Source organism: Mastigoproctus giganteus, chromosome 7, assembly GCF_048544385.1.
Source record: "Mastigoproctus giganteus isolate SK-2022 chromosome 7, ASM4854438v1, whole genome shotgun sequence".
NCBI lineage: Eukaryota > Metazoa > Arthropoda > Arachnida > Uropygi > Thelyphonidae > Mastigoproctus > Mastigoproctus giganteus.
Window position 1 is genome coordinate 41,036,735 of NC_143581.1, and position 24,575 is coordinate 41,061,309.

Genomic DNA, 24,575 nt, shown 5'->3' on the forward strand with positions numbered 1-24,575 from the left:
AGCATGCTCAAACCATTCAAGGCTTTATATACTGTTGTGGCAAAGAATTCAGTTGACCAAAGATCCTTCCTTTAAATAATGAATGGAGTCTCTTAACTGCTTTCAAATTTTCAAACAGCAGGCCTGATTAATGATTTGGCTGTCAAGTATGGATTCCGAATGAACAATGCTGTTCATATAAAAAAGAAAAAAAGAAAGAAAAAAAATAATAATTGGCAGTGTTCCTATATGCATGTTTTCTCGACTTTAGACAGAGTGCCAACACACGCAAGGTGAGCAACCCTCTGTTCAATCTTAAGTAAGGGTGCTGGTACACAATATGTACCAGCATGCTCACTCGAGATAATCATTAAATATATGCACTAAAACATTCAAGAAGGCAATGCACAGAATACATCAGCAATGAGATTATACTTATTATATGATTTCTGGTCTGGTTCTGCCTTAAAAACCCTGGTTCTGATTTTAACCACATCTGAAAGGTGGTATGCAAAGCTTTATATATAAATTTATCTCATATTATTTATAAATAATATGAGAATCTGCTATTTAGTAGAAGCAAAATGGTTTACAAAGGCACATACACCTGCCAACCTTTAGAAACTGGAACCCAGAAAACTTTTAATACAGAACTGTTTTCCAGCTGGAATCTGATTGAACACAACTTTGGAACATTTCTTTAAAATTACAGTGATGACTGGGAAATTTTGTGCCTAACTATGAAAGATAAATGCCCATTATTTTTTTTGACATAATTTCACTTCTGTCACCATTTATGCATCAGACCTGACAGAAGAAAATAAATGGTTTTTGGTTACAAATTCATTAACCATGATTAAATTCTCCACAGTAAATATCTGAAATTGGTGCTCTTCATGTCTGCTTTCCAGCTGAGGTGAATGCTTCCTGACTTCTGAAGCTACAATGTCAAGCTTAAAAACATGTTTTATTAATTTGAGACCATCATCCTTAGTTTTCACATGATTTAAATGCACCATTAAAAAAATAATAAAAATAAACAGTTTTGCTTTTGCTCGAAATTCATTTGGAGCAAAAGCAAAACTTAAAAAAAAATAATAAATAAATAAATAAAAATAAGAGGAATTTATCAAAAATTAGAATCTTCAGAAATGAGATTAAGAAAAATAAATGGATGTAATAGGAAAATGGTATACTACAAATGAGGAAATAAGAAAAAGCCTTTGGTAACTAACATCCAATCAGAGGTAAGTGAAGCAAATTTAAGATGCGCCGACTGGGCTAGCCAGGTAGGTAAAGTGCATGCCTGGCAACCCAAAGGTCGCGGGTTCAATTCCCGCCTCGGGCTTCGATCACAGTAAAATGCAAAAACTTTGGGAGGTGCATTATGGCCATAGAAACTGATGCGCCAACAACTAACAAAAAAAAAAAAAAAAAAAAAAAAGATGCACTGAGCAGACAAAATGGATGTACAAAGAAAGATTCAAAGCAAAAATGAAGGATAATAGAAGGATGATGATGTCAAGCAAACAATAGAAGAAAGAGGGTTTAGTACAGCTAAGACTAAAGGTCTAATAAAAAAAAATATCACATGGAGGAAAATAGTGAATAAAGAACCAGAAGGGCTGATATAATCTATTTAGGCTAAATAGATTTGGGCTATTTGGGCTAATTAATCTATAAATCTATTTGGGCTAAATAATCTATTTAGTTTCATTAAATACTTTCAAGGGAAAGTTTTGTAGGGCTTCATCCTTTATGATCTAATAATACTGAAGTTCTCAAAGTTTTTTTCATATATTGACCGCACCAACTGGGTTAAACAGATTTGGATGATAACTGTTGTGATTAATTTTAAAGCATTTTAAGTTGATATCAGGTCTGAATAAAATTATTCAACAATAATCTCACAATTATTTTGGGTTAATGTTATATTTATATAAACAAGGTAAGGCTTATCTTATTTTGAACCCAATTGGAAATGGGAAGTTTTGGGCTAAATAATCTATTTAGTTTCATTAAATACTTTCAAGGGAAAGTTTTGTAGGGCTTCATCCTTTATGATCTAATAATACTGAAGTTCTCAAAGTTTTTTTTTTTTTTTTGCAGTTTTATAATGATTTTTCATTTAAAGTATTAACGAAGGGTTTTCTCACTAGAGAACACTAATAAAACTCTCGGAGTTATTTGTTTACTGAGTTTTTCAAACCCAAAGGGGAATTTTTCTGGTACTTATACAATACGACAATCTTAACAAATTCCTGTAGGCTAGGAATGTACTTTTTATCCTTAAATTTCATTAATCTCATGGTTCATTTTATTTATCATGAGGATAAACAGAATTAATGATATAAATAACCATTTATTTAAAAGTATATTACCTTCGATGATCTTTTAGGTGGTGGAGGTGGAGCAGGTATTATCTGTTGCTGATTATGATGTTGATGGCATTCCATCGCCACAAAATCATCCACATGCATTGAAGGAGGACGACTTGTATTAGGTGGTCTAGATCTAAATGGATCATTAGATCTATTAGAATGAACAGCACCTCTTGCAAAACCTCTTCCTCTCATAGGAGCAACTAAACAAAAAATTTAAACTGAGTATATCACTATTGAATTTAATATTCAGTCATAATTATAAAAAAAATCTGTAGAAAATTAACTTTGGTAAAATTTTTTACATAAAGTTTATTATTCCTTATCTTAACACCAAAACCTCATAAAAGTGGAATCATAGTTTGTAGACAAGCTGACTTGTATAGCAAATGCATTTATATAGCTCTCTTAGAACTTCTGAATGTTTAGCACAGATCATCTAGCCAACTATGATTTGTGGGAGAAAATAAAAAGGAGAAAGCTTCTTACAGTCATCAATTTTAAAAATAAAAATATGTTTTGTTACAGCAAATGAGTTACAATGGGGAATTGCACTATGAAAATAATCACACCTTCCTATTAGGGCATGAATATATTAATATATCTTATTTATTTCGGTTTTTTGCCATGAAGTAATGCTGCTACGGCTATTTTAATGGTGCCATCATCTCATGGTGGCAAGAGAAAGGCTCATGTAATGCAATGAAATGACAAACACAACTCTACATACATGAGTAATCTATTTAGTGGATTATAAAAATCAGTATTTACACTCTTTTGAATATACAAAGAGAGAAAGGAAGAAGAAATTGATGATGATGATGATGTACACTGATGTTTTGCAGACATAATTCTAATCTGCTTCCCCAGAGTTGGAACTGCTCCAACCAACTTCCACAAAGCTACAACCCAGCTGCTGTTGTGGGAGTCAGTTACAGCAAAACTGCAACAGCAATCAGTAACAGTTTTGTGGAAGTTGGTTGTAAAAAGAGCTCCCATTCTGAGGAGGTAGTTAACATTTATACTTGCAAAGCAATGTAGATTACCAATTTCTCACCAATGAAATGTTGGTACATTCATACCAGAGGTCCTAGTTCTTGCCATCAACCCATGTCCCATATTAAGCAACCATCATGCACGGTGCCCACTATTCATTACCTGCCTGGATAATGGGCACCATGCACAAAGTGTAAAGCGTTCAATGTCTAACGGCCCCAGGGGTTTCCCCCATCTCCGTGTTGTGTACTCTGTTTGTGAAACACAGAACACTGTGAAGGCCAGAGATTTTGAAAAGTGTAAGGTACATGTTTATGTTGTGTAGTGTCATGTTGTGTTGTTCCTCTGACCTTTTAGCCGTTGGGCCCCTAGTGGGACCCCCCCCCCCCCCCGTTGCCCACACTTAGCCTCGAGGAGGCAGGTCAGGCATAGAGGGATCGCATTAGAAGTAAGTACTCTGGCAGGCCCTGCCACCTAATTTCCTAAGATTTCAGTGGCAAGGGCCTAAAAAAAAAAAAAAATAAATAAATAAAAATAAAAAAAAATAAAAAGTAAAAAAATAAAAAATAATAGTAATAATAATAATAATAAAAAATAAATAAATAAAATAATAATAATAAAAAATAAATAAATAAAAAATATAAAAAAAAAGATAAAAAATAAAATATGGGCACCATGGACTCATGTTGCCTGCACCACACATGAAGGTGCCCATCAGCATGCTACACCAGGTGTTTAGACTCATCTAACCAGCAAACTCATTTCCAATCCTATGATGTCCAACCAGCATGTTGTTGACACCACAATATTTGCCATCAACAATGATCAATGGGAAGGAGAGGATGTCTCTTGTATTGTCTGCTGTGTAACCCCATGTCTCAGCGTGTGGCACATCATCATTTGGAATATTATTCTTACATTTCCAATATTGTATTGTGATGTCAACTGTCACTGTGTGACAATTGACATCACAATACAGAGACCTGCCATTGAGCCCATGCAATGCACTGCACTCTTCACTCACCACAAACATCCACCTTGCATTATCCTTTACAGTCTGTTAGCAGGAGGTGGTTTGACCTGTTCAACACCATTCTTTGTATACTACAGTGGACCACGAGCAATTAACAAGATGTGCTGTTTCTGATATGGAAACACCTGACACATGAACTCCCAACAATCATGCCCATGATATCTTTACTACATCCCATAATTGCTATTTTATCACTTTAACTTGATGACCAGATACAAATTACCACTGCTTTAACACAGCTTTTTATACCATGATCTATGCGGCATAGTCCATTACGGATGGGGTGGTCATCTGAATGTATACATATATTCAGTGATCACTGAGTGTATATGTACATATATATATTTTCACAATTTCATTAGAATTATGTCCTTAATTTTATATACCCAGGTATCACCAACCAGTATCTAACATCATACTGTATAAAAGTGAGCTGTGAATTGATTTTACTTAAGGCAAGATACAAAGCTAAAGGCATTAAATAAATAAAAACATGAAATTAAAAAAATATGTGCTAGTAACACTGGTCTAAATATCATCTCTTTTATCATTTAATCAGGTTACCATCTGGCAGACTGACCAAAGGCACCTTTATACCAGTTTGTTGCAAAAAATTTACAGCCCCCTCCCCAATGTTAATATTATATTTATATTTTATTTTAATGTGATATATTCTCCCTCTTTTTTAGATGTTATCAATTATATTTTACCATAATATAAAACTGGAATGAGGTTCACAGAAACAGCTAGTAGTGTTGCTAATTACTTGTACACTGGTGTAGGTGTTGGTCCCTGCTAAGTGCCTATCTATGTATACAGGCAGTAGTACTTGTTTATTTAGTTTTATTTCATGCTGTTATTTAGTATTTTATTTTATCTTGTTTCATTTTTCTAATTTCATGCTTTTATTTATTTAATGCTTTTAGTTCCAATCATAATCTTGGCCTAAGTAACATCAATTCACATCCCACTTTTACACGGTACAGCATTAGATACTGTTTGTTGAAACTTGAGGACATACCACCAGCATTCTAATAAAATTGCAAAAATGTATACTGTGATTGCATAATGTTTAATTAATTAAACAATGGAATTAGAGATCATATATTAGAAGGTTTTAGGATAGAAATTATTATACTAATATGCTTGCAAATATATAAAATTTTGGTTATGAAGTCGGTGCAAAATTTAAAAAAAAAATGAATATATCTTTTGCTCTAGCTTTGCTGTACTGTACAAGACAGGCATAGTAGTCTCTTACACTGAATGTATATAAAACAGTTACATCTAATAATTTAAATAAATTGATATATAATCTAGACAGGTGCTTGCTTGCTTGCTTTCTCTCTCACAAACACACACATTTTAAAAATATTATAATAAAAAGAACTGCAGGCTGCACTTCTGTAAATCAATATAGGTCAAAATAGAGTAAGCTCAGGATTACTTATACAAGAATTCTGTATAAACATATATAACCTTAAACTTGAATTTTTTTAAGATATAGTGAATTCAAAGGAATTAACACTTACTGAATGGCTTTTTACTATTGGTTTCAGCCTTACTAGGATTAACTAGGGGTTGATACTTTCGTTTCCCTAAGCCATTACTGAAAAGAGAAATAAATAAGTGGACATTCCTATCAGATTACTTCCATTTGCAAAAATAACAACAAAATAACAGTTAAGGGGACAATTCTGAAATTTTAGAAATAAAAATTCATTAACAGAAAGAAATCAGGAATTATTTTAATATCACTTCAAAGGTGTAAAGTTTATAACATAGATATTCTATTATTTTCCATCTGAACAAATGAGAGAAAGCAGAATGTTTGTTATAAATTCTCCCCATTTGAACATTAATGAAAATTACTTTGATGCAAATTACTATGGTGTCATAGTTATGACAATATATTATATTTGCATCACAGCAGAACAGAGTAGAACTTGTGTAAACAAACATGAATTCTGCAGTGTTTCTTTACAACACTATCAACTGGACACTGATGTTTCCATTTAAAAATCAAATATACTTAAAAATCATGCCTTGTATATATGCTTAAAATTGTGTGATCTGCATCAAAAATAAAATGCACAAATGATTACAGCTCCATCTTTGAAGACATCTGAATAATTACAATACTGGAACAAGCATATCAACTACATGTAATTTGATTCTTTTAGAAAACTTTCATTGTGTTATAACTAAATTACTGAAATTGAAGCTCTAACAATTATATGAGGCCAATCACTGGTCAGCTGTAATCAGCCTCATATAATTTATACTATAAAGTCCATAGACTTGACATTGCTTTTGCATGAAAGATACTTATGGCTACTTTTGAAAGAAATATAACAAAAAAAAGTACTTTAAAGCCTTCAAGGTAAAAAAAAATTTAATTTTGTGACTTAAATTTGCAAGTGTATGATGTATCTGCTCATATTCAAGACAAATGACTGATCATCAACTGAGCTGCCCTTGTAAAGTAAAGATTCAATTACAGGGGAAGCAAAGTAAAGATTTACTTTGCTGCCCCTGCAAAGTAAAGATTCAATTAAAGTGCTTATAATACTTTTACTGCACCAGTCTGGGAACTTCATTGTCGCACCTAATAAATTTGTGTGCATTTAGTATTAGCAGTAGCAAAATAATGCAAGGAAGCAAACTTATACAGTATCAGTTGGGATAGAAAGGGGACAATGCCTGTCTTTTGTCCATCCCTTTTAATAATTTGTCTAATTCAGCTTTTAAATGAATTTAAAGCAGGATTAGACAAATTATTAGATTATATTAGACTAGACTATCCACTTCCACAACACCAGATGGAACAATCAATAACTCTTTAACTGAAAGCAAACCTTCACACATCTATTCTACAACCATCCATTTCAAATTGAAATTTGTGTCGCCTTGTCTTTGTCATCCAAGAAAGACTAAAGATACAATCAGCATTTAGTTTATTTAATTCATTTAAGATTTAAACACTTTAATCAGATCTCACTGCATTTGCAGAACTCAAATCTTTTTTGGAAAGAAAACCCTTTTTGGACCCTGACTAATTTTGTTGCTCTTCTCTGCACCCATTCCAACGGATACACATCCATCCTAAAATAAGGCTTCCAAAACTGTATACAGTACACAAGACACAGCTCAAAAATTGCTTTTAATGATTTAAAAAAAAAAAATAAATAAATAAAAATCACCTTCTTTGTTGCTGCAGGCAAAATGTGTATATATCATGGGTAGAAACCTCATGGCCTCTTTTGGAAACCCATCTGCATTGCTCGTAAAACTGCAGGGCTGTACAATTACCTCAGTTTCTTTTGTTCTCCATCACTATGAGTGTGGTACCACTCACTTGGTGTGTTATTCTGGAATTAATGCTACCTTGAACTTATCAAACCTCAACTGCTGCCTTTCAGCCCATCTGCTTAATTTATACAGGTCTTGTTCAAGTAGCATACCCCGATTACCATTACTAACCACTACCAGCTTTTTTATCATTAGCAAACTTAAACATGAATTAGATGCCTTGCTTAATATTGTTAATAAATACAGTGGACCGCACTTTATGATATTAATCCATTCCAGAGACACCATCGTATTGTGAAAATATTGTAATGTGAACCCAATAACACACTTTTTTGGTAATTCGTTCAATCAGAAGTTGAAATTTTTGCTATATAACTAAGTATTTATTTGTCTAAAAGGTGATTTTTATAATGGAAATTGTACATGTTGATTAAAAAAATTTATTAAAACTAATATATTGATTAAAACAAATCACTTCAACTAAAGAGTGAAAAAACAAAATGGCCAACATGTTTACAAACGCTGCTATTGGCTGAGAGGAAGGACCACGTTGTGCGGTTGGAGACAAAGTGAAATAAGTATGCACAATTAATATGATCGCTGGTTAGTAGAATCAGCAGCTTTATAGAATTGAATTTCAAAAATTCAAATCATTAAAATGCACTACACTTTCATCATTATTATATGTTCGGTTATAAGAATCAATTTTGAATGCCTTTGTGATATTTTTCTAAAGCACATTTCTGGAGGTCACTACCATAAAATAATAAAAACAATTTGCACTTTCCAGTTTATTGAACTTTCTGTTAGTGCATTATAAATAGGTAGTAAACTCGATCTTATTGCATTTGTGATAATACCGATAGCTAGAATTCTTTGGGTTTTTACGTTATTATGGTGAAATGTGTTTCCCCTTTCATGAACTCTTCAATCATCTAGAAAACATAAATAAATTTTCAGAATCTTCTCTTCATTCCTATTTTTTAAGCTTGGTAAACTTGTTACTCTGTATCTCACTTGCACGAATTGTGTTAGTTGCAATTTATGCGTGTCATAGTCTTTGTTATTCATTGGTGCTTAACAATATTTTTTACTGCTTTAAATTTTACAACCCAAAAAAAAAAAAAAAAAAGTCAGTGAACAGAAATATCAATTAGTTAGTATGTGCACATTACAGTATGTATTAATTAAGCTAAGTACAGAAGCATACCAGATGAAACAACATAGGCTGCCTAATGTAGTACCGACAGAAAGAATTGGAAATAAGAGACCACCAGGAAGACCCAAAAGAGAATGGTTCCAATGCCTAAAGGAAAACACAGGCTTTCAAATTTTTAAAAAAACGATGCAAGATTCAGGAGAGTGACAACAATGGAGGACGATATCTAAATAGGGACTCAACCCCTGCCAAATGGAGGAGTAGAATGATGATGATGGAAGCATAAATTTATTTTTATTTTGATAATCTGTGGAAAATATTCTTCCAATTTTCACATATCATTTTGTTAATTGGTAAGGTAATAAAGTGTAAATTTCTGCTTTATATCTTTACTTTTATAGCCTGTGGATAATATTCCTCCTATTTTCGCCTATTAGAATCAGCATTTAATAGAATTAAAATTCAATTCGCAAATGTGATCACAACGACTGGCACTTACTACATATCGTATAAAGAACGGCATTATATTATGGTGACGCCATCATAAAGTGATTTGATCATACAGTGAACCAACTGTAAAGTGGAGATCCACTGTACCTAAAACGGTAAGAAGTCCAACACAAAACCCTGAGAAATTCCACTAATAACATTAGTTCACGAAGAGTAGTAGTCATTAATAATCAATCTATCTGCTGCCACTCAACAATCCCTTTATCCATAGTAGTAAACTTGCCCCTGATGCCACATTACTCCTATCTGTACAGCAGATTTCTATGTGGAACAATGTCAAAAGGTTTAATGAACTAAGTATATAATGTAAAAACGATTTTTTTGCATCCATTTGTTTTGTGACAACCTCATAATAGTTAATCAGACCAGTCACACGAGACCTTCCTTTAACAAACCTCTGTTGTGATTGCCATATAAGTTCATTACTTCTTTAATCACTGACTCCATTATTTTCTGCCACAGAAGTTTGGCTACAGGTCTACAATTACTCACTTTGCTCTTTCATCCCACTTTATAAATTGGGAAGATATCTGCACATTTACAATCAATGGGATCTCCTTGAATCCAAGGATGCTCTCATAATTATGCTAAAGGGTTTACTTCCCTCTTTTGCTATTTCTTTTAATATATCAGATCCCATCATCCACAGGTGCCATTTTTACTTTTAGCTTCAACAATTTCTCTTCCACTTTCTTCTAAGTTATCACGAAATCATTTATCTACCAGTTATAACCTGGTGTACTTCTTGGTATTCTCATTCCTAAAAACTTCTTCACAGGCGAATGTAGGTGCAAAATATTTATTCAGCTCATCAGCAACCTGAAAAAGATCATCTATAGTTATGCCATTCGCGTGCAGTGGACTAATGTGGTTCATCTCTTTCAATCTAGTGCTAATATAAGCAAACAATTCTTTGCTACTTTTCTTTGCATTCATAGTCAAATAATTCTCATAATCTGCCTTTATCAGGGATTCCAGGCTAGTTTATACTTACAATACACTTCTGTGTTCCCTGATAATTTATAATTATCCCATGCATTTTCCTTCTCTGACACTAGTCTCATCAATCCATCTAACATCCATTTAAGTCTAAACCTTGAACAGTATCATTTAATTGATACCAAGAGCTTAGTAGCTTCTCTGACTTCTCTAAACGTTTCCCACTTAGCATTTGTTACCATTAGTTGGTCCCAATGAAAAGAATTTAAAAACTGTCTAAAACCAATGCATTCACCTTTGCAAAATCAAAATCCCTTCCCTTTACCAGTTTATATATACCTTTATATAAATCTCCCATCAATACACTGATCACTGCCATCTAACAGTTCTGTTACGTTGAGAGTCACTACTAATAACACTAACCAACAAAAAATATGTGATTCTAGAGGAAATAAATACGCTGATTCCAAAAATCACCATAAAAAGTTTCTATCATGTTTACATCAAAAGATGTACCAACGTTTAATGTTAAAATAAATGGATATATGTATAATACAAGTGTAAAAAAAATATATGTTCTCTATAACTCATTTAACTTCAGAAAAAAACATCATAAATCATAGCGAAATAATTATATTTCAATAATATATAATCTGCATACCTGTAATTGTCCTTAACAATGTTTGCTACTAAGGGATTTTCTCTTGTATTCCTGATTACTCTCCCTCACAAGGAACAAGCAGTAATCCCCCATCATTACAGGATCCCAGCAACCTTGGTACTGCTTTTACATTATGGAAATATCTTGATGAAATCACTCCCCCTGTTCATCACTTGCATCTCTCAGATTTTCGGGGGGAAATATTCCAGATGGGAATGAAAGAAATGAATTTTCAACAACATTGGCCAGCCCATGTTTTTGTAGCACTTGAGTAAATTAGACACCAAGATTTCATAGTTTTCTTCTTTCCTGTTACCCAAAAAACCATGTACTACTGCCTTAAATGATCGCCAAGCTGCTAATTCAACCTCCTTTCAAACACATCATCTTTCAGGAGTTTCCTAATTTGGGGGCCTACAAAAATTCCTTTCTTAAGTTTGGCATATGTTAAATTAGGAAATTCACTTCTCAAGTATGAAAATCTGTTACCTTCTTTATCTAGTCTCTTCATGAAAAGGATTTGATTTTCATCAATCCAAGTTTGATGTGCTGAGGTGGAAGAAGAACCTTGTTTGATTGCACTAAAGGAATATATTTTACATTACATTGTCCTGGTATGAACTCGTTCTGCTTGTTCCAATGTTGCACAACATAATGTTCTTCTGTTCTTCAGTCTACAAAAATCCTCACCAAAGACACTAAGTGTGCTCTCTTCAATCGTTGCATCAGAATTTGAACCTAAGAACCTAAGTCTGATTATGTTGATCACAAGAAAACCGAGGTCAGAATCAATTGCTAAAATTAAGAGAATTAGCTTATATCTGTTAAAATAAATCAGCATGTCATACATTACTGGCTAGATTATGCGAAATTGGCATATTTTGGTAAAATGTAACTCCCTCTGTATTTAATAACTGTGATGTGATGTGAAACTATCATAGTGATTTTTGAAATATACACATAAAACTTGGTTAAAAACAGCATTTAAGTTCTTGGAGGTAAAAATTGTGTTGGCTAGTGTAATCATATCAAAACTGGAAGTTTGAATGTAGTGTGCCATCGTCAGCAAAACTATGAATAGGATTTCCAGTCAGTGGAAGAAGAGAAGAAAGAAAGAAAGTGAAACAGAACAAGAGCACAGGTTCTGTTCTCATCGACACAAGAATTCTTCTAAACATCCTTCTGGTCAGAAGACCAGAAGGATGTTTAGAAGAATTCTTGTGTCGATGTTCTTGGTTAACCAAGAACATCAACACAAGAGTTAGAAGAAAAATAGGGTGCTAATAAATTGTTTTATTTTTAGCTGAGGACGCAACAGAACCATCAGGTTGTAACAGGGATGGGCGTATAGATGGACAGAAGTTGAGGTTATTAACTTTGACAACAGTCCACAATGCTCAACTACCATTTGGACAAGAAGAAATTTTATACTCCTTAGCCTGTTCAAAATCACATTTGGATTGGTTAATTGTAGCAAGCTGTAGTGTACGCATAAAATGAAGCTGAAGAATGAAACTTGCACCTTATCTTTGTATGCACTTCTAACTCAAACATTTCAAAAAATGAGTGATGCAATTAGAGAAAGAGAGATATTCATACCAAATAAGATAAAACCAGCATGGAAAATTTATAATACATTATTCAGCTAAATTTAGGACAAAGGTCTCAATTTTAGGTAAGAACAAATTAAGACTGCATTAAATAATAAATAAATAATATATAAAGTGAACAGCTGATAGGACTCCAGTTACCACATCTGTTTCTTGTAAACATCTTATAATAACCATGCATACATCACATTATATTCCTATCAGTACATCTCAAATTCTGCCAGTTAATTATGTAATTTTTTTTATTAGCACTATTCATTCCCAAGCATTCCTTTTAACATTTTATTTCTAATAACTAAATCTCTAACCTTGAGGATTTCTTTTTTATTTTCACTTCTGGATCAGTTTCAGTGGAGAGAGAAAGCTTTTCAAGACTTGATCGAAGATCAAATTCTGGACAAAACTGATCAGCCATAGTAATCAAATCACATGGTACCTAAGGCAAGAAATGGCAATCAGTTTCTGTAGGAATTAGGCTCCATTTGAACATGCTAAGACCATTTACATTATAAACTATAACTTAGATAAAACTACAGCAAATGTCTAGTTTTGAAAGTATCATGAGTAAATTAAGATTGTTATTAAACACATCAGTCCCATATTATGAAGGAAAGTCACCACATGTTGCCTCAGTATTGCACTAGCATTTCAAATGAGACACTATTCCATGGGAAAAGTACATTGCTATTTATATGAAATGCAAACTGTTACCCATAAAGCCACAGATTAGTGTTTTAATTTGAAGTGCTAGTCCAATAGGCAACTTGTAATAACGTGCTTTCATAATGAGAGCAATACATTTTGTAAAACTTAGTTTGCTAATAACCACACACAAAAACCCCAGGGGCCTCACATCTGGTGATTATGGGCTTGGCACACCCAGGGTCCTGAGCTGGATATTATCATTCTTCTCTTTCTTGGTGATTCTTTTCTTCTCTCTCTCTCTCTCTCAGGTGCCTCCGTAGCCAGGTGGGAAGGAGCAGCAGTGCGTAGCACACGCTTCTTGATTAGACCGGGGTTCGAGCCCGTCACCACCAAATACGGAGGATGCGGAAAGGTCAGGGAATGACCACTGCATATTCCAGGAGCAATATGGCCTTAGTTGCTAATGCTCCTAAAAAAACCATATAACAACAACTCTCTCTCTTGGGGTATTAAATTTTTTTTTTTTTTGGCTGGTGCAGCATAAGCCTCAGGCTTCCTTGCACCATATAGTTAATAATAATAATAATAACTCAAGCTGCGCCCTACCTGTACAATAACATATTATAAATTGCATATAAACATGTAAGTATAAATTATTTTTGAATGCTACAACTTATTAAAAAATTATTCATTACTAAATCAATCAACATTCAGTAAAAATTTCTGTTTTTTAAATGTAACAGGTATAAAAATTTCAATAAAAAAAGTTCATAATTAGAAAAGATATTAAGCACCACATAAGTAGGAATAAGGGAAATAAAGAAAAGTTGTAGAGATAAAGGGTAAGTAAAATGTAAGAAAGAAGTAAGTAAAAAGTACTAAAGAAGTGAGAAAAGAAGGAAAAAAATGAATACATATAAAGCAATAAGTCAATAATATTAATTATATATATATATATATATATATATACATGAATATATTGTCATATATCGCACAATCCTGGTGTCCAAGTGCCAACCACCAGAATAGTCCAACAAGACGACAATATAGTGTCCTCTGTTTCTAACGTAAAGTACATACTGTGGCAAAATAGCATTAGATCAAAATATAATATGGAGGGGATTATACATGGGGGCCTCCGTAACCAGGTGGGCAGGAGCAGCAGTGCATAGCACACAATTCTTGATTAGACCGGGGTTCGAGCCCGTAACCACCAAATACAGAGGATGCAGAAAGGTCAGGGAATGACCACCGCATATCCCCGGAGCAATATGGCCTTAGTTGCTAATGCTCATAAAAACTAAATAACAAACAACAACAACAAACGAGGGGATTATATGCAATAATGTAAAATTTAAGATATGAGGAAGGATATAAAGATTGCCGGCATGTAATTTAAGGTTGACACGACAGAGGGCGAGACAATGGTATGAACAATGAAACTAAAAATAAATCTGAAGCTAAAATAAAAATGAACAAACAAAGACGATTGCTGAGCGTAGACAAAGGTTAAAGGCGGAAATGCATACAACCTCCTTTAAAACCTGTTTATAATTAATATTACAGCCATTTAGCTAACTGGAGGCAAAGCAAAGTAGATAATTAGAATAAAAATAGACAATCCTACCCTCATATTACACTAATAGCCCAGAGTGTGGAAAAATGGTAGTTTTAGGAAAAGACAGTATTATGATTGAAGAAAATATAGTTGGAGCTCGGGTAATCTGGGAGAGCAAGTTCCCGTCCATGCTAGTGACGGCCCATACATATATATATTAGACTGGATCGGGATTTTTCAATTCCAACCGTCTTTTACAAAGAGAAAGTGACGCCCGTATTTGTTTTGGGGCGAGTAAGAATTTCTGTTACATTACTTCTGTCAGCTTTTTTTCAGAAACAAACATTTCATTATTGGTTGAACATTTACCCAAGCGTATACCATTATTTTGAGAAAAATATATTAACTTATTTAATTTTATTATTATTATTTTCTTTATCAATAATTTTTTTATAAATTTCAGGACACCCTGTTATGATGGAGTTTTTTAATACCTACCCACTGATTATGTCCCGTATCATGCTATGTTGCCATATTTGTTTACACCAGTCGGTAAAAGATCATTTCTTAGTTTCGCCATAAACAGTATCGAAGGATAATAGAAGGGTTATTATTTTTTCCAAAATATGTGGCCAAAACTAGGGTGCGTCTTGTATGCCTGTGCATCTCATAAGCCGGAAAATACGGTATATATAGTGTGAGTTCCGTCATTCCGTGGGAAAAAAAAAAAAAAAATTCTGTCAAAAGTATATATGAAAACAATAGTAAATGATCCAGTGGGTCGAATAACCAGCCACTTGCTAATGAAACCCTCCAACAATATAGAAATGCCTTTAGACATACACATGCGATTATAATTCATGAAATTAGTATGATAAGTGCAGACTCATTAGATTATAGATATGTGTCTAAAGCAGATAACAGGAATTCATGAACTCTCATTCGGAGGTGTGAACATATATATTATTGGATATTTATGCCAATTACCTCCTGTGCATGTGACAGCCATATATAAATCTTCAAAGAATTCGTTGGTCGGGCCAATATTATGGCACTCATTACAGTACTTCTCAGCATTACTTACAAAAATAGGTAATGGAGAAGCATTAACTTCTGAAGAACTTAAAATTATCTAATAAAGATTTGTTCCTAAAGAAGGTGTGTGTCATGTCCTGATGGTATTCAGTTGTTTCTAAAGAATAATGATCTTAATGACTATAATAATTATGTTTTATCTCAGGAAGGAACTCACGAATTTATTGCCAGGATGTGTACCAAGGACACAATTCTGAAGAACAATTGAGGAGTATGAGAAATAAAACTGTAATGACCGAAACAGTGGATCTCCCATATATACTTTCTTTGTTAAAGGAAAAACTGTATATGATTACCGCAAATATAGACGTAGATGGAATGATAAATGGTGTGATTGGTACATTATAGTATATTGAGTATGAAGAGGATGAAACTGTCAAACAAGCATGGATGAAATTTCCCAAGCAAAACATATGGCACAAACTCCAAAAATAAAAATCATAAATTATGATTCTAAATCAAAGATATAAATCTCTAAGGGGAAACCTTTCATGAAGTGGCATACAATTATGAGAAAGATCACCAACAGAACTTGTATATGTAGCATTATCTTGTGTGACCTCATTGGAGGATTTATATATGACCAATCCCTGTAATGATTTCATATTCTACCATAGAAAGGGAACAAATAATGACAAACTCTTTACAGAAACAGATCATTTAAAAAAGAATAATCAAACATTTCTACAAAGTGAATTATAAGATTTCTTCATAAAAGAGATTTATCAATAATATCAATGAATCTATAAAATTTATGTAGTCATGTAAGATATCAATGAATATTAACGATATCATGAATCTCAATAATATTAATGAATCTATAAAGTTTATGTAGTCATGTACATCAAAACTGACTCCATCCTTCAACAGAGAAAAATATTATTTTTGAGTAAAACTTGGATGACAATGGTGTGCCATTATCATAATTTCATAGTGTGACTCAATACAAAAGACACACCCAAAGTTCATAGTTGTGACGTATCTATACATCAACACAAAGATTCGACTATTATCAGTACATCGCAAATCTTCACACAATACATGACAGCCATGCCGGATCCACAAATGTCCCCAACATTTGTGGACTGGTGTGTAATTTCAATAATGATCCCATCTTTGTGATTGCAATCTACATTATTCCTGGAATAGTGGTATGGACATCTGTAGATTTATATATATAAAAATTTTAATATGAATTAAAAATTTAATTGAGTCAAAAAATTATGCATCTTAGTTATCATAGATCAATAATTTCTGTAGCTGCAATACAGTCTAATGAAAAAACAACTGCTTCAAAAAAAATAAGTATTTTTATTTATTACAACAATCACGGTGTCGTGATCTAAAGAAGTTTTCATTATGCCTGCCAGATTACATACCAGATTTTTTTTTATTTACACTTAATCCCTTATTTTATTTGTTACAATTTAACCCAACACACATGGTCTATACACATATAACCCATTCTAGGCATGGCCAGGAAATATTCTAATTTGAACAAATGCAGACAGGCAATTCCAGTTATGACCAAGAATTTTGCAATAAGTTTGTTTTAAATAGAAATATAGACATTTCATAGTTTGTCTATGCTATTCAGAATTTGGCTACAGTTCAAGATAGGTCCATAATGTATATTTGTTGAAGATACAATATATCAAAAAAAAAAAATAAAAATAAATAAATAAATAAAGGATTCAAATAATATTAAAATAAAATATAATTTCAGTGACACGTTAAGATTAATATACCTGTTCTGGCTCTTGATCTGTTTCTTCCACTCCTGGAACAGCAAGCCAGTATGCTGGACTAAGACGATCTTCTTCAGTTTCTCCAACAGCAAATACAGGGCGGGCTGCAAACTGAGTAGACTGATTTTCTGGACTAGGTAATAAGGGCTCTAACATTTCTGAAACAGAGAGAAAAATAACTTTAAATATTATAATATTTTCTCAGCAATTTTTCCAACATATTATAGATCAGCTGATAATTTTAAAATTCTCCATCTTTTTAAATACTAATCTTTATAAAAAATTTGTTATAAAGATATGTTTTGATATTTTAATATAACTGAGCAGTCATACAAACCAAAAGCAGTCAGTTTTATTATGTAATAATAAAAGTTACCATTTTATTATTATTATCGAATTATATAATGTAATGCAAATTTTATCAATATATAAGGAGTGCAATAAACAAATTCTGGTAAGAGGGTTATTACACACACAAAATCCTTTGTTTGCCATAAAAATAATAATAAAAACAGGGGCAATGCTCTGATACAAGTTCTCCAGAGTAGCGAACAAAAGAAAAATAAGCAACTTTCAGTGTTACAAAAAAACATCAAACAAACAATACAAACTAGTCTAATAAGTGCATAATTTTATTAAAAACTTTCTTCTTATATCATGTATCCTTAATATACAGATCTGAATCCAAATTAAAAATCATTCACCAACTCAATTTCGAGGGAAATTGAGGTCTATTGCTATTATTAATTATTAATCTTCCTCCTATTCACCTTAAATTGGCAAAAGCCATTCCTTTTAACTACATAAATATTTTTCAATAATAATTTTCACTAATAAAAATAGTTGGCACTCACTTTCATTATTTTTGATTCACTGCTATCTGTTAGGCTAGTCATTCTGCCAGTTTACTGCTAAATTTAACATAGATTCTATCTATAATATTAGAGTATTGGAATTTATAATTTTAGAATATTTGAACCTAGACAAACTGGCAAAATGGCAAACAGAAACAGTTAGCGTTAGTCAATTATCGCTAGGATGTATTGAATGGAGCTAGCCCTCGTCAACATTCCATTCACTGTATCCTTTTATCAGTAATTTGCTTCATCATCATTTTATTTTTATTATTATATTATTTTATTGCATTTTATTATAATTTATGTGTTTAATTATAGGGTATTACAATGAAGTCCAAATTAGGTTACTTAAATACTTGGCCATATGGCTCTATAGGTATATTTTTACTCCAAATATCTATATTCTGTATTCTTATTAAAATTTCATTAGTCATATGATTCCCTTGGTATTCAGTTCAAATAAATACTGTAATAGATGTTTTACAGACTGACGTAATGTTTAATCAATATTTTGATGGCATTAATCTGATCTGATACTCTTTTTCTATTTTCTTCTATAATTCTCTATTTCTCTAATTCCATATTTTTTCTACATTTTTATCATATATATATATATACATAGATGGGTTTTTTTAATGTAACTCTTTAAAAGAAAAGTTTAAAGAGTCACACCTAAAAGAGGTAAACAGTAGATGAAAGCAAGATTAATAAAATAGGCATGATAGATGAACCTAAAAGAACAAAGCAGCATTAAAGGATGCAAGAGTATATGTAATTTGTATTAATGTTAATATTTAATTAATACATTTATACACACTGGTGTTCAAAGAACGTGCATCACCTAGGAATTTCACATTTCTAACCCTTTTTCGCGATGGTAAGTTACATTAATGACTAGCATCACAAATAGAAATATTGAACAAAAGATATTTATTAATAGTTAAGGCAAAGCTAAGTAATATTTGACAGGTGCTCTCAAAATATTCCAAAATGAGCATTTCCAACCTTTATACAACAGTTTTGGTAAACACAACAATTATGGCTGAAATGTTATCATTTAAAATGATAAACTGAAGCCCTCAATTTGCTTCAGTTTATCATTTTAAATGGAAAACAAAATGAAAAGTTCACCAGGTGCACCGCCTCTGGCCCTGATGACAGCAGCACACCGTCAAGACATTGACAAGATCAATTTCTGAAGATAATCAACTGATAGTTCGTGGTTCTGAACATGAATTATGACTTCCTGAAGTTCATGAAGGGCCTTTGGTTTCTTTCTGGCAACTGCAGATTCCACACGACGCCAACAGTTCTCTGTAGGATTCAGGACCAGGATATTCCCTGGCCAGCTAAGAGTTGTAATGGACCATTCTTCCAACCATTTTTTCACCTGTAACAAATATAAACCCATTACTGTCGAACCACTAATGCAGAAATGAAGCTAAAGTAACTACAGAAATGCCTACTTACACTTTTCACCCGATGACAAGGAGCAGAGTCATCCTGAAAGATGCAGTTACTTGGCAGGTTGAAATGGTCTCTAATGGTTGGCAGCAATTTGCCTTCCATTATAGCCAGGTATCCACTGGCATTTACGGAACCTTTTATAAACTGCAGGTGACTTACTGCGCGATACGAAATGCACCCCTATATCATTTGGCTGGTAGGGAATTTCACTGTAGACACCATACAGTCTGGATGGTATTCTTCATCACATCTACAGCGAACCATTTGTCTCCCATCAGAGCCATGCAGGTTGAATTTCTTCTCATCCGAGAAAATAACTGACTTCCACTGCTCCAGGGTCCATTTGACATGCTCCTTACACCAGTCGGAGCATGGTGTAAGGAGCATTAATCGGCCCTTTTTCATTTGTTTTGTGTGAGGAGAAGCTTCTTCTTAGGATGATGGGCTACAAGTCCATTTTTGAAGAGGCATCTTCTGACTGTTACTGCACTTGCTACCACTCCTGTATATTCTTCCCATTCTCTTTTCAGCTCAGACGAAGAAGCTTTACAGCTTTTAAAGCATAAGCGCTTCAAAACACGGTCCTGTTTTGGCGTAGAGACTCGTTTGCGTCTGGTTCCTTTTTTCCTATCAGCAGAATCAGTATTCTTGAGTTTGGAAAGAAATCTACTCACTGTCAACTGATTACAAGACACTCTATAAGCAATATGATGGGAAGAACATCCTCCCTCGCGTAAAGCAACAATGGCACTCTTTCTTCGTGGCGTCAACTGCACATAACTCACTATACTGTCACAAGCAAGGAATGACTGCAACTCTTGCAGACATGCTTATATAGCTAAAAGTAACAGCTGATGCAATATTATGTCATCACCTACACATGTCAATCTTATCTGATGCAATCTGTGAGAAATAATACTTACGTTATTCGGATGATAATTAAAATTTTAAGGGGTGATGCACTTCCTTTGAACACCAGTGTGTGTGTGTATGTGTATATATATATATATATATATATATATACACACACACACACACTATATATGGGTAAGCAAACTTTTTTTGGTTTTTGAAAGGTCCCTAGATCTCAGTAGTTTGGGAACCACTGTCCTAGATGATAATGATGATGTAGCACCTGCTTACCAGTAACCTTTCACATTTTAAAATCATGTTTCACAACTTTAAATACTATATTTAAGGTTGTGAAACACGATATAAACACACACTGTTTAAATACCATATAAACACAAACTGCTGTGTGTTTTCCTTAATACTCCAATATCTGTCATTTTTTAATCGTTCCACCATCACTGACATAAATACTTCATTATACTCAGTCAACAGGAAATAACCGCAATTTGAGTATGGTGTTAATGTTTTACCTTCCTTGGAAAACTACTCACTAAAGCACAACATCAACCTAAAGCATCATATTGTCCTCCGAATTTCCGATATTCAACATGAATGCTGTTCTATTCTACCGACTTCTGTAATACATCTACTGTTGCAACCTCCTTATATGCACTATCTGTCATATTATTTGAAAGCAACATGGTAACTACTTTCAACCATATATTTTGAATTATCCCAGAGCAGTATTTTAATGAATAAATGCAATGCTGCCGTGACTAAAATAAAACTCTTGGCTTATATTAAACAGGTATAATATGGTGGTAAATATAGTTAGGGAAGGATGTTATGTGGTTGTTTTTCATTAAGATTATTATTATATTTAATAACCACTCATATACCAGTGAAATTAATAATATAGTTTATTATGGCAATCGCCTAAACTATTATACATTTAAGGTGATGTTTCAGGCATCTTATGATGATGATGGGTATCGGTAATAATGCCTGAAACATCACCTTAAACGTAAAGTGGTTTAAGCTATTAGCTTAATAAACTATATAATTAATTTCATGTGGTATATAAGTGGTTATTAAATATAGTAAAACTTAATGGTGGCAAATGTGATCTATTGTTATTATTTGGTTTTTAGGAGCATTAGTAACTAAGGCCATATTGCTCCAGGGATATGCGGTGGTCATTTCCTGACCTTTCCGCATCCTCTGTATTTGGTGGTCACAGGCTCGAACCACGGTCTAATCAAGAAGCGTGTGCTGCGCACTGCTGCTCCTGCCCACCTGGCTACAGAGGCACTTGTAAATGTGATCTAACTTCATATGTTTCGTTTAATATAAATAAATATTCCACATACTAACTTAAAGAATTACAAATCAAAACAGATAAATGAATTATCAATTGTTATCTTTAATTACTTTAATTCTTCATAGCCAGTGAAAAATCTAACCGTCAATTTCTGTAAGTGGCAATTTTCTTTGCAATGAAAATCATGGACATTATATAGGCTATTACTAACAACAGTCAACTGTTCTAAATAGCAATTTGCTTTTTGATGGAAATCATAGCTAGCATTATACAGGCATTAAGCGAAAATTTTTACATTAGAGGGAATTATTTTCAAGAATTAGTATACCACACACCTTTGTCAATCTTCTCCTGTTTTGTGATACCTTCGTTAAGAAGTTGAATTAGTCCAGACACACTTTCTAGTAAACTTTCTAAGGCCTCTTCATCACTAGCACATTCCTATAAGCAAAATAACAATAACATAAAAATGACACATATGGAACCAATTATTTTCAAATAACCGCAATTTATTGCGGTTTTAAAAAAATAATAATTAAAACAGCATAATCAAAAGAAAAAATTAAAATACTGTAATATACTAAACACACATTTGTAATAATCAAAGACTAAGCAGACTCAAAATCCAAGAATTTTTTAATGCACCTTTAACATGCACAATTTATTCTCGGGAAAACTGCATTAATCAAATGTATGCTAAATTATCTATTCTCATAGGTTTGCAAATAATTTGTTTTTTTTTTCTTACGAATACATTTTCATCAATCATATTAAAGTTTTTCCATTTTTTCCATTATAATACCATGCACACAAGTGGAAGTAATTCGCTGACTGCTCAAACCCACTTTCATGTTTCATAATTCGCTTTTTATTCTCCACAATCATACTTACTGTTAAGGTGAGCTTATCCTAACTCACAGCCAATGATACCATGCCTTCACCATTTTAAACTCTTATTGTTTTCTCTTCAAATTACATCTTTTCTTTTCAACCCCCTGGTTACAGGAGCACCCTCATTTTGTTTTCTCTTTACAGTCACCTCAACCACACAGTAAAAAAACACTTCTAAAAGTTATTGTCAGACTAAAACTATGAAAACTGAGAATGCTAACCACACTGGTAATACTTGAGATTGCCAAAGTGATACTGAAAGCAACACCAAAACCTTTCTTTCAGTTTTTCTTTCGGATTTATAATGCACATTAGCTTCTAATCTCATAAATAAATAAATTTTCTGTTTGTACTCCAGAAAAATTGCAAGGATCAGAGGAGTATACAATTATAGTAGTTATTTCAAGGATAACATTATATAAGTGTGCTAAAGATATGAAACTGTATGTAACTGCAGATATATATACATATATCAGCCAAAGGGTGTTAACATGGAATGTATGTATCATCGGATATAAGTTAATATGTTAACTGGATTTATGCTAACTGAGCATTAAGTGTATAATAATCCACAGTAACTGCATCATATTTAATAATCATTTAATGAGATCAGAAAAAGTGTCCATATGAGGAAAGACTTTGAATACGTGGACTACAGGGCTTAGTAACAATGCACCTTAGAGGAAAAAATACAATGAATGAGTGTGAAATTTTTACTGTTATGAATGATTCCAGAAGCTGACTTATTTCCTTGTGATATCTATCTACATGGCAGATTACATTGGAGACCACAAGTTTCAAAGTGAGGATGAAGTAAGGCTGATGTCTTCAGGTGATTATGCACTCACCTCCTAAATAATGCTATGTAGCAAGGAGAAAGTATTCCTGCATAAAAGCTTATATATTTTGGTGGTGTTAACCAATCAGTAGACAGTACTAGAAAAGTACAGTCCCTTAGTATAGTAAACCAATATTGAAATATAGTGTGTGTGTGTGTGTGTGTGTGTGTGTGTGAGAGAGAGAGAGAGAGAGAGAGAGAGAGAGAGAGATGATTTGGCCTGAATCACTACAAAGCATTAACAACTTTTTGTCAGTAAATAAGTTTCAAAAAAGGGTGCGATTATGAACATAGAGAAATAGATACTATAATTATGCTTTCCTAAAACTTACCATAAGAAGTCTTTCAAGTTCGACTAGTGGATGCAAATTCTTTTTATCAGATTTTTCTCTAGAGTCAGAATGTTTCTTTGATCCTGAAGGCTCAGCTGATAAACCTATATCAGTTTTTTTCCATTTCAAGAGATTCACTAACTCAGTAGATGATAACTGCAGAGAACGAGCAGGAACAGACTGAGTTGCTTCTTCGTACCCATGTACCATTAGTCTTAAAAACTCCAGAGTGGTGGAAAGGGTGGATAAGCAATCAGAGCTATCTTTACTGAACGATGTGCTCAAACGTGTAAAGAGAAAGAATAAGGAATTTGGCTCTTGTTCCAAACCACTGAAAGTGAGAGGAAATATGGTTATTTAGAAATATAATAAAAAATTCATGTCAAAGATT

At 33.0% G+C, this 24,575-nt stretch overlaps 1 protein-coding gene across 2 annotated transcripts in view; it reads right to left on the reverse strand.

Annotated features, from left to right (window-relative positions):
- Positions 1–24,575, reverse strand: part of vir (VIR_N domain-containing protein) — a 346,195-nt gene that overhangs the window by 18,354 nt on the left and 303,266 nt on the right. For both annotated transcript variants that reach the window (XM_090377624.1, XM_090377623.1), the window contains exons 32-37: positions 24,185–24,515; positions 22,459–22,564; positions 17,627–17,784; positions 12,889–13,016; positions 5,922–5,998; positions 2,361–2,563 (exon numbers count right to left, since the gene is read on the reverse strand). In XM_090377624.1, coding sequence (XP_090233750.1) covers positions 2,361–2,563; positions 5,922–5,998; positions 12,889–13,016; positions 17,627–17,784; positions 22,459–22,564; positions 24,185–24,515 — 1,003 coding nt within the window. The remainder of the gene's footprint in view (positions 1–2,360; positions 2,564–5,921; positions 5,999–12,888; positions 13,017–17,626; positions 17,785–22,458; positions 22,565–24,184; positions 24,516–24,575) is intronic.